This window comes from Lepisosteus oculatus, chromosome 2, assembly GCF_040954835.1.
Source record: "Lepisosteus oculatus isolate fLepOcu1 chromosome 2, fLepOcu1.hap2, whole genome shotgun sequence".
In the NCBI taxonomy this organism is placed as follows: Eukaryota; Metazoa; Chordata; class Actinopteri; order Semionotiformes; family Lepisosteidae; genus Lepisosteus; species Lepisosteus oculatus.
Window position 1 is genome coordinate 49,978,314 of NC_090697.1, and position 13,915 is coordinate 49,992,228.

Genomic DNA, 13,915 nt, shown 5'->3' on the forward strand with positions numbered 1-13,915 from the left:
CAAAATCCAGCTGTCACATCTAAAAGCACGTGTTATCCATGGATTATGGTAAAATAATGGAATACTGATTTGATAATATATTATCAGAAGCAGGCTGCTCCTTTGTTAATGAATAACCATATTTATAAAACGCCACTGTTCCAGTCTCAAGGTTGGTCACCATCAGCGCAAACACAGCACAGATCAATTCATAATACAAATGCTTTCTGATCTGAAAATGTCCACAAAATCAATAGTACTGTTTGTTTATTTACAGGGAAATACCATTTTTGAGCTTTTGTTCCGAACTTAGACATTAAACATTAAAATAAAAGGGACTTTAATTATGCTTACATCATGAAACTTTATTAGTCTTTAATATTTTGTCATTTTCTTTTTTCCCTACAACTTTGTTTTTTTTCCCCAAATGCCATGCATTGTTACCATTATCTTCAACAAAAAATTGTATACATAGGCCTGGAAACATAAAATGATAGTTGGTATGATACATATTTATCACTTCAAAACAAAAAATATACCTGGATTCAGGTAAGGCATTTCATACTCAAACCTGGGAGTGATATCCCAGTTTAAAATGTTCAGCCAAAATGTATTTTCGTTTTCCGCAAAAAAATTATCGGAATAATTCTTCAATTCAGAAATTAATTCACGCAAAAAGGCTAAGCAGCAGGCTGTTTTATTAAAATGCATTGTGTGTGCAGCTGCAATATTTGAAGAAAACTGTGGAGCTCAGTTGCTTTTGCTAGACTTCTCAGAGCAGCTGGGTTTAAATGTTGTCAATGTCCTTGCTAAGCCACTGTGTTGCAATTCAGCACAACTTCAACACAGTTCAAGTTTTATTAGGTAGTGTTCACACACGTCTGTGATGAGGTCACAATGGTCATTGGAAAATCCATCGACTTAAGATGATAAATATCATTCAGGACAAAATTTGCTGGCAGTCCATTCCAGAAGAAATTGCACTTTTCCCTATGACATCTGGGACTCCTCAAGGCTCTATGGAGATGGGAAGGTGTGTATCATATCACTCTTTGATCTACAGGTATGTGAACAAAAGAATAGGATAATATGGTTATTAGTAACTCCAATATCACATAATACAAATTTATATGACAGCCCAATATAGAGTATAGATTCCAATACAATTTAAATGCAATGTTAACACAAAATTGGAAGCAGATTTCACCAGAGTACAAAGAAGGATCTTTTACTGAGAGAAAAATTATAACATCAGATGTCATCTGTATAGTACTGTAGCTGAAAGAGAAAAACCAGTAGGAAACAAAATTCCAGTTAAAACTGCAGTTAAGAATGAAATACCGTATATGCCATTGTATTCTCCACAATGTCACTATAATGGCACAGGGACAATCTCAAATGGCAGACCTCATGTGCTATTAACAATACCTTCCATTTGTCCAAGGAGAGGTACTGTATTGATGCATTCAGACATACTGTAACACACCTGTTGCAGTCCAAGTAGATATGCTAACATGCCCAAGTAGGAAGACTTGGGACTAAGAGCAAAAGGGCAAGTGTCTTACTCTGTATAAGTGGTCTCATAAATCAAAGGAAGGTAATATTTTTCATTCATGAATTTAAACTTGGGTCTTCCATCCTTGTTAAATACTGGATACCTTTGACTGGGATGCAGGTGAACATACATTGTAAATGTGAATGAAAAAACTTAAATAAGATAAATGAAGAAATAAAATAGTGGTGACTAATCTAGACAACTAATTTTTGCACATCAAAATTACACTTTCATCACCATGGACGTCCTTGAGATGAACAGCCATATCCAAATACACAACTTACGAGTATTATTACACTGACGACCACTATGAACAATATTATATTTATTGTGCATTTGAGTCTCAGTTCTTATCGACAATTAAATCTTGTCAATGAGCAATATTGCCAACCAATATAAAAGCCAGAAATCAGTCAATTAAAATCTTAAAATCTATACTCACTGTACATCAGGTATGGATTAAGTGGACAAATGAGAAATTACTTCACCAGTCCTTTCTACCTGCAAGAAGCTGCTAACCAATTATGCACAGCTTAAATAGCGTGTGGAAATAATTACAGTTTCATGTACTCATACATGTACGAGTCAGTGCTCTTACTTATACATATTATTCATTTTTTTAAATGTTAAGTAGAGTGAATAGGCTGTCTACTTTCATTTACTGTGCTATATATGTTACACTAAATTAACCACTGAAGGTGTTATTTATTCATCTGGCACATTTAAATAACAGTGTAAGGTACTGTATCTTATTACTCAAGGATGGATGACCTCAGATTTAAATGAAAGAACTTGGAGTATTTTCTATGGAGTTATGAGACAACAGTTTTCCCCAAAGCCCAAAGCTGGTGCCTCTAGACTGAAGCTTCAGTGTGTCCACAGGTTTAGCAAATGGCCTAATGCCATTATTAATGCCAATGGCCTAATGAGTTAGTAATAAGTACCTATGCCTCTTGTGCTAGGGGAAGGGCTTAAAAGGACTCTAAGGATTTTTAAGATTGACTTAGCAGCTTTTAGAAATGTTCTGGCACAATCGTAAAATAACAGAGTATGTTTTAAACTTCAGCTTAATATAGTTCACATTTGATTTTTATTTCACACCGGATTTCCCCTTTAATGATTCAGTAGCAATGCAAATCCACAGCAGTGTATGAGTCCAGCTTTTGGACTCATTTGGAAAAAAAACTGTTGAGGTAAACTTTTGAAAGACTATTACTTGTCAACTACAGTAATCAAGGCCTTTCTAGAAACCTAAACTTGAATACTCTCTTACCTTATATATGAGTACTTTTGAATTTAACATTTGAAATTTAAAACAGAGCTTTTTGTACTCGGGCAAAAGTAATTTTGTATTTAAAACAAAAATTACTGTATATGAAAAAAGTATTTAGCAGCTAACTACCTATTAATGGCTTTATCTGAAATTCATTGTATAGTGCCTTGCAAAAATACTCACCCACCCCTTTCCAATATACAAATATGATCAAATGGATATTTCAATCAAAAATGTTATACTCAAACTGAACAGTTTTATTGAATAAACAGGATATGTCAGCAAAAACTGCATACAGAAACTAAAATACATTGATTGCATATTCATCCCCTTTTCTGCAACCGACCGCAATAGTTTTGATGTACATAATTACTGTACTTTGACTAGTCACACCAATTACCTGAATGACCTTTATGTGCAGTAACAGTGATTCACGTGATTTCAGAATACACTAGTCTCTATAAGCGGCCTCAGTCAGACAGTGAATTACAAATAAATACTCAATCATGAAGACCAAAGAGCTTTCAAAACAACAGAAGTGAAAAATTTTTAGAAAAGGCATAGATCAGGAGAAGGGTATGAGGAACCCCCAACTGTCCAGGGGAAATGGAGCAAAGTACAAGCAAATCTAAAAGGACAACCCTAGTGGGTCTGTGAAAGACCTACAGATGGGCATTAAAATTCACCTTTAGCTGGACAAAACGCAGGGCTGACTTTACACTGGAATTAAATGAATGTATTCTGAGTGATCTAGTCAAAGTCCTGACTTAGATCAAATAGAAACTCTGCCGCAAGACTTTGAAATTGCTGCCAACCAACATAACAGAGCTTGAAATTGTTTGCAATGCAAAATGGAATAAAGTTACAACTAACTGATGTGTCAAAGCTAGTGGAGACCTCTCCAAAAAGACTAGCAGCTGTAACTGCTGCCAAAGATGCTTCCAGCAAGAATTGACTCAAGGGGGTGACTACTAATGCAATTAACACATTTTAGTATGAGATTGTCTTTACAGCTCTTTCTGGCATTTAACTTTTTACCCTAGAAATTGCATAATTTGAGCATTTCAAATTCTGGTTAAATACATTTTAAAAATATTCCATTTAAAAATGTACTGTATATATATATATCATTTTAAAAACAATTAAAGATGGCATCATTTTAATGGATTAAATATTATTGCAATACACTGTTCATATAACAGAATAACATTAAAAGGCCATGAATAATTATGCACATCACTCTGAGCAGTACTTTGTTACTGAAACCTGCAACAGTTTTTAAAGGCAATTTTTTAGCTCATTTCCATTTTCTTTATGTGAAGTTTTTACTTGACACAACAATAGTTTAAAACAATAAAAGATGCAAAAGGCAACGACATACCTCTGTGACAACACCTGCGGCAATAGTGGATCCAACATAACGCAGCATAAAGCGCCCCAATTCTTTGAAGTCTTTGTAAAGCTCAAGGGACACTGGTCTCTGAGTCTGCAACTCTATTAGTGCATTCTGTCCTTTAGTTAGGCATCTGTAAGTTACAATCCAGCATTAGTTCACAAAAAGCACGATATAAAAAATACTATGACAGAAAAACACCAGCTGAAGGAGATTCCTAAATTTAAACTTTAGACAAAAGTGAAAGAAATGGTATAAACATGTAAAGAGGTGTATCTAAATGAGTAAAAAATCATATTTGTTTATGAAATGTTATCTTCGATGATACCACGATTCATTTTAGAATTTTAAAAATTGCTCCTAGCAACTTTCAGTTTTTAATATACCATGAAACTTTCTAAAGCATATTTCTAGCAATTAAAGATAGAAATTAGCATATGTTAAAAAGTTGCACATATTTCTTTCAGAATGAGTTTTGCATGGAAAGATTTCCCCTTTAACTCAGTCACAAACAGAAAATAAACTTCTTACATGGAAACTCAATATAGAACTGTAACCACACAATGCTTAATTAATTCAAAACAACTGACAGCAAAATGTTTTCCCCAGATAGAAAATCTGGGAACCTTACTTTGGCTTTTTCTTTAGTACTTCGCCAGTACTTTTGTGCAGGACACTCACAAGCTTTCTTATAGTGGCTGGCTCACTTACAGTCTGATAGTGCAGCAACACCTGAGGGAGAAATGCCAGATGCAAAATAGATCTTACAAAACAACATAGATTTAATAATCCCTTCATCATCACTTTCCTGGACAGGTTATTAATCTTATTATTTTTAAAACTAGATCTAACAGTTTTGTACATCATGTATTAATAGTTTACTTCACAAACATATCATTGTCACCAAACAGCAGGTCTTACAGGAAATCCTTGTGTAACTGGGACATCGATGTTGAAAAGCAGGATTCTGGCCCGGAACCGAGTGCAGGCTTTGATGGGTTCCTTTGGATCACAGAACACGCAGCCAACCCTGAAATCACAAACTGAATTTTAACATTTGTTTCCCTTTCTGTTCTCTTTATTATTAGTTATTTATTTGGCTGAGGCTTTTATCCTAAGCATTATTTTACTGGAGCAATCTGCATGAACTACTTTGCTCAAAGATACAATAGCAGTGCTCCATCTTGGATTTGAACTCACAGAATTTCACATACTCCACGCTGCTGCCTCTGCCTCCTTATTAAATAAACAATGTTATCTGACAACCAGTGCATGCAAAAAAAATATATATTCAGAAGTTTTATAGCACAGTGTTTCTATTTAAAACATACACACCTCCTCTGAGAGCAAATAAGGAGTGCAGGCAGAGAAGGAGGTGGTTCTTAAGCAGACATTTTATACGTCAGACCCCTTCCATCTAATATACTGTACACTACTGCTTTAATCATTTTCCAACTAAAATACATTCCTATACTGTTAGAAACACTGCACGCAAATTCACATCCTAATGTGCCTGCAGCATATAATATTCTGTTTTACATATTACTTATTTTTAAAGACAACTCGAAAAGATTGCTGAAATGAGTGATAAGCCACAAATTCAAGGGCTTACAGAATACTTCAGTCTTCTTCACTGCTCTGTGGTTACACCGTAAGAGTGAAATCATCGTTTTTAACTATAATACCAAATATAGCAAAGTGTTCAACTGTCCACTGGGGCCTGGGTGGAGACGCACACACATAAGCGGCGACTGCCAGCCGTCAAGGAAGAGTTTGAGGAGTGATGCACACTTCTGCACTGTCATCGGTACCCCGAGAGGTGGCACAGGACAAAGTGCCAGGAAGTGATGAAATGAGTGTGCACTAACTTGATTTTGATGATATCCATGCCAGTCACAGTGAGACTAACGTGATCCCCAGCGGCTGCCCAGTCGATTGGCTCATCGTGCAGTGAGATTCCTGGAAATGAGCAATAACAAGAACTGCTTGGTCAGTAGAAGTCAGTCTTAAGGTAAAGATAGTTAAAACTTTCATACCTGCCTCAGTGTGCTCTGACTCATCAGATTTCACTATGAACTGACAGGAAGAAAAAAAAAACATGCTTGTTATGCAACACTGTCCAAAAGGCAGCACCATACTCTTTACACAGGGTCTTCAGCATGTGTAAAGCCTTCTGCAGCTCTAAACTAAAGCAATACTCCTAAGTAATGATAGAACTCGTACATTGTGAATCACATTTCTTTCAATTTAATGTAAAGGCCCTTATCAAACAGCAAGTGAGCTAAGACGGGTAAAAAAAACAATCACAATTTCTTCATGAAGTTTTTCCCCTTTTCTTTCTTTAACTGTTTTTTGAGTACAGATGGTTGTTTCTCAACTCCTTCCCATGCCATCTCTTTTAACTGACTGCAACAAGCTGCGGCAGGGAATCTTACATCACGACCGGGCAACTAACTGGTTAACAAGTACAGCTCATCAGGTCGCTTCCTTCTAGTGCACAAAATAATGTCTGCTAGCATGAAGTAACAACACCATAAACTAGGACTCGACAACTGTCCTGGCAAAAAAAATATTGATCAATGGCTCTGTACCCTTTTCCAAATAAATAATTAAACCCCCTTAAGTCATTTGCCTTATTTACAGTCCAATTCTAGTTTGGAAATCTCCATACCTTACACAAAACATGCATAAATAAAACAGTGTTCAAGTCATCCAGCCAACGCTATGTATTGAAAAACAACCTGATTTCTCAATTAAAATCAATAACATACTATTAAGTTCTGCTGACTTGATAACAACTGACATTAGGTGAATTCAGTGCGGCAAAGTACAATTCTGTAGCAAAGTAAATACAACCATAAATGGGAGACAACAGGGTGAACCTAGAGGTGTACAAATTTACCATTTTTTGTATTTGTCCGCCTAATCAAAAAAAGCAATCAAGTTAAACTGTTTGGTAGGGAAGTCCCATTGCTACATAAATTTCCATGCGATGAACCTGAAGAATCTTTGAAGGCTGAGAGCCACTTTTGAATTTGTGATTAGGAAACATCAAACCCTTGATTACTTCAGTTATGATGCCGACTAACTTTATGCTAACCTGAGCAAATTACTGAATCCCTGCGCGCTCTCTATTGTATGTGGTGTACATGTTTCTCAGTAGCTGCAGGTTTATGTGAATAAGCAGCTTTTGAGTTTTGGGATTCTCTTTCTGCAGATTGAGAACGAAATTCTCTGCATTTCCATGAGAGCTTTCTCTTTTTTGCCTTGGATTCTGTGTAGTCCAAAGATATGCTGGCGAGGTTAACTAGTGTCTTTGAATTGTCCCTGTATGAATCTATGCGTGTGTGGGCTCTGTGATGGACTGGCATCCTGTTAAGCCCTATTAAGTACATTGCCATTATATACAGTACATTGGGCTGCCACAGCCTTTACCAGGAACAAGTAGCTTCCTAATAATGGATGTATGTATAGATTATTATATAAAGATCATTTACTTTTCTTTCTTGGACAAAAGAGGTCGCTGTTGTTACATAGCAATACTATCTTTATACTCAATACTTCAACTGCTCCTTATATGAACACAGATATTACAATGTTAACATCTTGACTGGACAAACTATTTTAACTCATGCTGTAGTTTCCAAAACAAAACATCGTTTAGGTAAAGTGCTAACTTCTGTTCGAGTTTTAACTTGAAACATTAACTCGTCAAAGTTAATGCAATACCTTTTCTATATAGATAACGAAGAAATGCAATTAAATAAATGGTGGGAAAATCAAGATGGAGGTAATAATAACACATATGAGATTTCTCTTGGTTTAAATGGTTTAGATGCACATAAAATAATAACGTCAACAGAGAAAATACAACTCATGCAGATTTATCCTAGTACAACATAAACAATCCCTCAGTATTCACACTGACAGTAGTACCTTTCACAGTGCATGTTTCATTTGGAGGCACAGCCAGGATCCGGTCACCAGTCTGAATGTAGCCTGCTTCGATTTTGCCAGTAACACAAAACCCCGACCCTTGGTCTGTAAAGAAGTGAAAATCTTGTCACAAAGGCTTCAAAATGCATATTTTGTAATCGTTAACTGCATTTTTAAGAGGCATCATTGGAAGGTTTCACACACCAAAATCAGCTATACTCCTTGATTTGTATACCTGAAATAACATTAGGCTAAAATTAGTGCTAATTAGGGTGTGTGAAGCCACTGTGCCGGGAACCACCCAAGTCTCCCTATAATGCAAACCTTTGAACACGTCAGATACACAGAGCCTGAAAGGTTTATCCACTGCTCTTTTTGGTGGCCTGAAAGAATCTAAAGGGAAAGAAAAAACAAAATGCAGCAATCAAAAATCAGAAATGAATGCTTAAAGAACGTCTTAAAAGTTTTATTTTCTCAATTGCAATGCAAGATTCAGGAAATCTCTAAATGTCAATTTGAAAATGTGTCATGATAATTTTAGTTTTCTATTATCATATCTTTAGCAAAACCCAATGTTTTAATGAATGAATAAACACTTAAAAGGGTCTAATACTTCAAGAGGTTGTTAATTACTTTTAAAAATAAAATTTAGACTTGTCAAGTTCCTAAATCAAAATAAATAGATTTCTACCCACCTATTTGTTCAAGAAGGCAAGATCCTTTGTACCAAGCAGTGAGCTCAGGTACTTCACTCCTAGTTGTCAAATTTTCACCAGAGAGTCCACTGGTTGGTATGAAAGACACATCGGAGTCCTTCAAAAAATCAGGTAAGATGCATATAAGTTGCTTCGTGCTCTAAATCATTTTATGGACAGGCACAAATACCTTCATATCTGTTTTAATAGCCATGCAATTATTATGTTCAAACCATGTATCAAATACTAAGGGACTCTCTATGCAGCAAATATTTATCTTGTTTTACTATGGGAATGTTCTTAAATAGTACAAAAAGGATTGGATTTAAAAAACCAAATGCTTTTTACCTTAAAGCCTGCTTGCTTCAAGAACTGACTGAGTTTAGCATGAATTTCCTGGAACCGGTCTTTTTGCCAGTTCACCTGTGAAAGACATGTGTTAGTATCACTGGGAAAAAAATGTGACAGGGCCAATGGTGAGAATTTTCTCACCAAACACAGGAAACTGTGGCATACACTGCAGCTCAGTGATAAGCAGCGAAGATTGATATCAGCCTTACCTGATCCATTTTGTTGACAGCAACAGCCAGCTGGGTGACTCCGAGAGAGCGCACCAGGAGCCCATGCTCCCGAGTCTGTCCGCCCGCTTCAAAGCCTGCCTCAAACTCCCCCCGACTGGCATCTACCACAAGCACTGCCACGTCCGCCTGCAGGAGAAAGCCAGACAACAGCATCAGCACACAGGCCCCTCTCACACTCAACCCCGGCAGAACTGTGGCCAACTAAACTTACCCACACTGCCAGAGATCACCTGTAACAAGTGAAAGATTATTAATAGTCTTGTTAGATTATCAAGAGAAACAAAACACTGTTAATAACACTTTGGGGAGAAAGGCCCTGTGCATCACACTGTTGTCTTCACCCAGTCCATACCCTTTTTACTTTCTAAATAGTACTGAATTGAATATGGATCAATTACAAAAGACACTAACGAGGAAAATATATACAGCACAGAAAAAAAGACCTTTAGAAGAGAATCTCAATTAGCAAACATGGTTACATAATCAAAAAAACAGTGTGAGAACTAGCACGTGACAATCTCTTAGTGGCTGGTGCTCACCGTAATGACTTAGAAAACTTTCTGCCAAAAAACCCTTTTGTCATCTTTTACCACATACTTACGAGGGGAAAGAAAATGCAAGACTGAAGCAAACCTTGATGATCTACATATTAAAAACATGTCTGAATTCAAAGATTAAGATGAACAGTTTCAATATTTCTGAAAACTATGGGGGCAAATCCCATTTTTGAACCCTATGTTCAATTTTGGTCATGACTTTACAAAAGAGAGGGAGTACAGATAAATGTACTTCCAGACTTCAATTCTTCTGCATTATAAATCTGGAATGACCAGGAACCAGGGGGACTGGAACCAGAGCCAGAGGACATGCCAAGACAGAAACACATGAGACCAAGAACAAGAGGTTTTTCTTTCCTTGGAGGGTGGTGGATACGTGCAAGAATATTCCAAACCTTGCTCTGACAAGTACAGGGAAATTTAGGAGAAACACAAGGCAGAGTACACTAAACTTTCCCAAATGAACACTGAGGATGCAGTCCATTTAATCAAAGAAAAACAAATATCATGTATTTACCTAATTGCCCTTTAAAAACGTATTGTATTTCCTTTTAACCAAATGCAACACTTTTTTCTTTTAAAAAATGTGAAAACTTACTACCCACTTAAAATGTTTGTCTTTTCATTCTTGTAATCTCTTTTCAAGAAGATACCTAGTGCCTATTTTTATTCTTAATCTTTAAGGCTGAAAGTCATTACAAGAACAATATAAGAAAGTGTGCTGAGTAATTAATTTGCAAACAGTTCCTAAAGGCTTTTAATTCATTTGTCTACCGAAAATGTTATTTAATATTTACATTTAATACCCATTGAGTACATATCTAAATGAAACAAAAAGAGAGCAATATTGTGCACTTGGTGTGGCAAAAAAAACTGTAATAAACACCAATTATGTTAAGTGCCATTGTGCTCTCAACCACATCTTTAACAAAATTAATGAAATCTTGACAATGTTTTTTAAGTGTTCTTTGAAATTGATAACATAACAGCCATAACAGCCAAAATGGGCTCCTCTTGCTCTGAATGTCTCAATTATTTTGCAATACCTGAGCAGCCCCTGTGATCATATTGGGGATGAAGTCTTTATGACCTGGTGCATCCATCAATGTTATCACCTTCGTCTTGGTCTCAAACTTTGTCATTCCCACATCCATGGTTACGCCTCTGAAAAAAGCACAGGTGACAGAAAGTCAATCAAAGAAGACAGAGAATGAAAATGACAGTATCCGTATCTACTGACAGCGATCCAAAAGCACTAAACATGCAGTATTTCTCTTATGAGATTGTTTATACAGAAACTCCCCAAACAAAATTAAGTCTGTTAAAGAACCTAATACTCAACTAGGTATTCAGATCTTTAACAAATGTTTTACATTAAACAACATTAAATACTTATTTAAATGTTAACTGCTTCTAAATCGTTAAAGAGGCTGCCACAGGTTTCCCCTTTATTTCACCATATCACTAAGATCCTCCTAAGATCTCACTTTGTATTTGGAACAAAGCTGTGTTATTTTAGGCAAAGGTACCTCTCTCTCTCTTCTCCAGTTTCGTCCAGTACCCAAGCATATGCAAAGGAAGCCTTCCCAGCCTTTTTAGACTCTTGTTCATACTTGTGCATTGTTCTTTTGTTGACATTGCCCAGCAGGTAGAGAAGATGACCCATTAATGTGCTCTTACCAGCATCCACATGCCCTGTGAGATAGACAGGACAATTGAATCAGTCCCAAAATTTAACTTGCAGTATACCCCACTGTATTTATTAAATGGTGCTGATCTCATCTACAACAAATACATTAACTTCTGAATCTGAAGAGGGAGTCTATATGGTGGATTCCATTTGAATAAGATAAATCTAGCTATATGGCATTCTGTTTTTCATTTTATCCATTTCAATCTACCTGAATACATGTCACATGTAAGATCTGAAAATAAGTTCATTTCTGAAGTCCTCAAAGGGCTAGGATTGGTCACCCCAGCTACAAGAATTATTTGTATTTTTATAAATCCAGGATACTTTCATCCTTCACTTCGAAAGTAATCCAAGCACTTATAAATTCCACAACTTTTTCTTAAGGTGATGTCTGAATTTTTAAAAGAGGAACACGGAAAACAGGAAATTCACCTTATTCAAAACGAGTGAAAAGCCTATGTATCCCGCTTGGAACCATTACACTGTGTGTGTGTATATGTGTTTCAGAACAATCACACTGCGGTAGAAACATACCAATTACGACAAGGTTCAGAAGAGGCTTCCCTCCCTGCCTCTTCTCCAGCTCAGCTTTGACATCGATCTGCTGCTTGGCTTTGCTGGATGTCTTGATGGGTGTCGGCACGGCGGGGGCCTCCTCAGCGGCACTTTGGCTAGAAGGGACGGAAATGGCAGCTTTGGAGGGCGTGCTTGGAGCTACTGCAGCCTGGGAGTCTTCAAAAGCTGCTGGCCTTTGTGATAGAGATCCAGGAACATCACTGTCTTCAGTGCTAGAAGACAAACCACAACACTGATAGAATACACTTGCTCTTGCCAAAAGAATGCATCAAGGGCATGGCTTTATTTTCTTTCAGGAATCATTTCTGAAGCTGTGGAAAGCCTCACTTGGGTAAAACCACCAAAGCGTCTACTGAAACTTTCCCAGTCTGGCCAACTGATACTTTCCTTTCCAGTTTTATTGTCTTAATGAGTTAATCACTCAAACCTCTATATTGTTGTCTTAACTCAACTTGCATAACATGAGGTGAAGCGAGGATCCTCCTATCTGTAAAACACTTTGGATCCTTTAGCATTGAAAATACTAGATAGTTGATATGAATGATTATTGTTGTGAGACTGAAACACTTCCTTTAACTAAGTAATGTAATTTCTGTTACACTGAGTACTCCTCATGTTGCACACTTTATGCTGCATAGTAAGGGCAATTGTTTTTCTTTATACGTACACCTTTGTGTACTGTATATTGACATAAAAATGGTGGAAACCAAAGTCATCCAAATTCCAGTCACCTTGTGAATTACAATATGTTAAATACCCTTCAAATTAAAAATGACTCCATTACAACTATCTAGTTAATTTCATTGGCAAAGTGAAACAATTTTCAGCCAGCCATTTCTTGGGAGAGCCAAAAGCATTTTCCAGACACCCACAAGAAGCGTTTCCCATTTTCCTTCCTAAATAAATATCCTGTTTTTACCTCAACTGTGACCTTGTCCTTGTTTCACTGCTGAGCCAGAATAGGACCTTTGGTTGAGCTGTCTATACCACTTAGGATTGCAAACACTTGGATCAGATTTCCACCCTTTCTCCTCTGTTCTCGACACAAACCTTTTACTTGTCCATTTACCGTATGACAATCCCCTGACCACAAGGTCAGTGGTCAGGTCTTTGCATTCCTGTTTATTGTTAGAACAATATTCTAAATGAGGTCTTAATAGCATAAGTCTTGAGCATACTTTCCCTTGATTTTTATTCAACACCTTCTGCTATTAAGTATTCAGTTTGCCTCCATTTGCTTCACCACACGGTCCTGGTGAGGACACAGATGCACAAAAGACAACATAAACACCCAGATCTCTATTGTGTGTAGTTTCCTGCAGCTGAGGATCCCCTATGTGATATGAGCAGAACATGTTTCTGCTTTCTTTGTGGATCACTTTGCAGTTTTCAGTATTAACTGTTCTGACAACTGTCTGATCGACCTATAACTTTGTAATTCCCTTGCTGCTGCTTCTGCGTTAGTCACTTCCCCTTTTACATTACTTAGATTGGCCCAATTAGAGGTTTTGGTCCCTAGAAAAAGATGCGGTTTCCTGTGTTTAATTTATGTGCAAACATGACATGGGATTCCCAATGCTTTTATTCTGACAATTTACATTTTATGATGTAAAAAAGGTCCTCATAAAAATCTTTCAGTAAATCCAGATATACACAGAGATATCAACTGTCACTGAT

At 36.8% G+C, this 13,915-nt stretch overlaps 1 protein-coding gene across 1 annotated transcript in view; it reads right to left on the reverse strand.

The window, feature by feature from the left end:
- Positions 1-203: 203 nt before the first annotated feature.
- Positions 204-13,915, reverse strand: part of hbs1l (HBS1-like translational GTPase) — a 44,430-nt gene continuing 30,718 nt past the window's right edge. The window contains exons 6-18 of the mRNA XM_015347967.2: positions 12,197-12,450; positions 11,499-11,664; positions 11,016-11,133; positions 9,392-9,538; positions 9,180-9,254; positions 8,832-8,949; positions 8,461-8,529; positions 8,137-8,241; positions 6,069-6,159; positions 5,122-5,230; positions 4,832-4,932; positions 4,189-4,333; positions 204-1,036 (exon numbers count right to left, since the gene is read on the reverse strand). Of these exons, the coding sequence (XP_015203453.2) occupies positions 1,025-1,036; positions 4,189-4,333; positions 4,832-4,932; positions 5,122-5,230; positions 6,069-6,159; positions 8,137-8,241; positions 8,461-8,529; positions 8,832-8,949; positions 9,180-9,254; positions 9,392-9,538; positions 11,016-11,133; positions 11,499-11,664; positions 12,197-12,450 (1,510 nt within the window). The 3' untranslated portion in view covers positions 204-1,024. The remainder of the gene's footprint in view (positions 1,037-4,188; positions 4,334-4,831; positions 4,933-5,121; positions 5,231-6,068; positions 6,160-8,136; positions 8,242-8,460; positions 8,530-8,831; positions 8,950-9,179; positions 9,255-9,391; positions 9,539-11,015; positions 11,134-11,498; positions 11,665-12,196; positions 12,451-13,915) is intronic.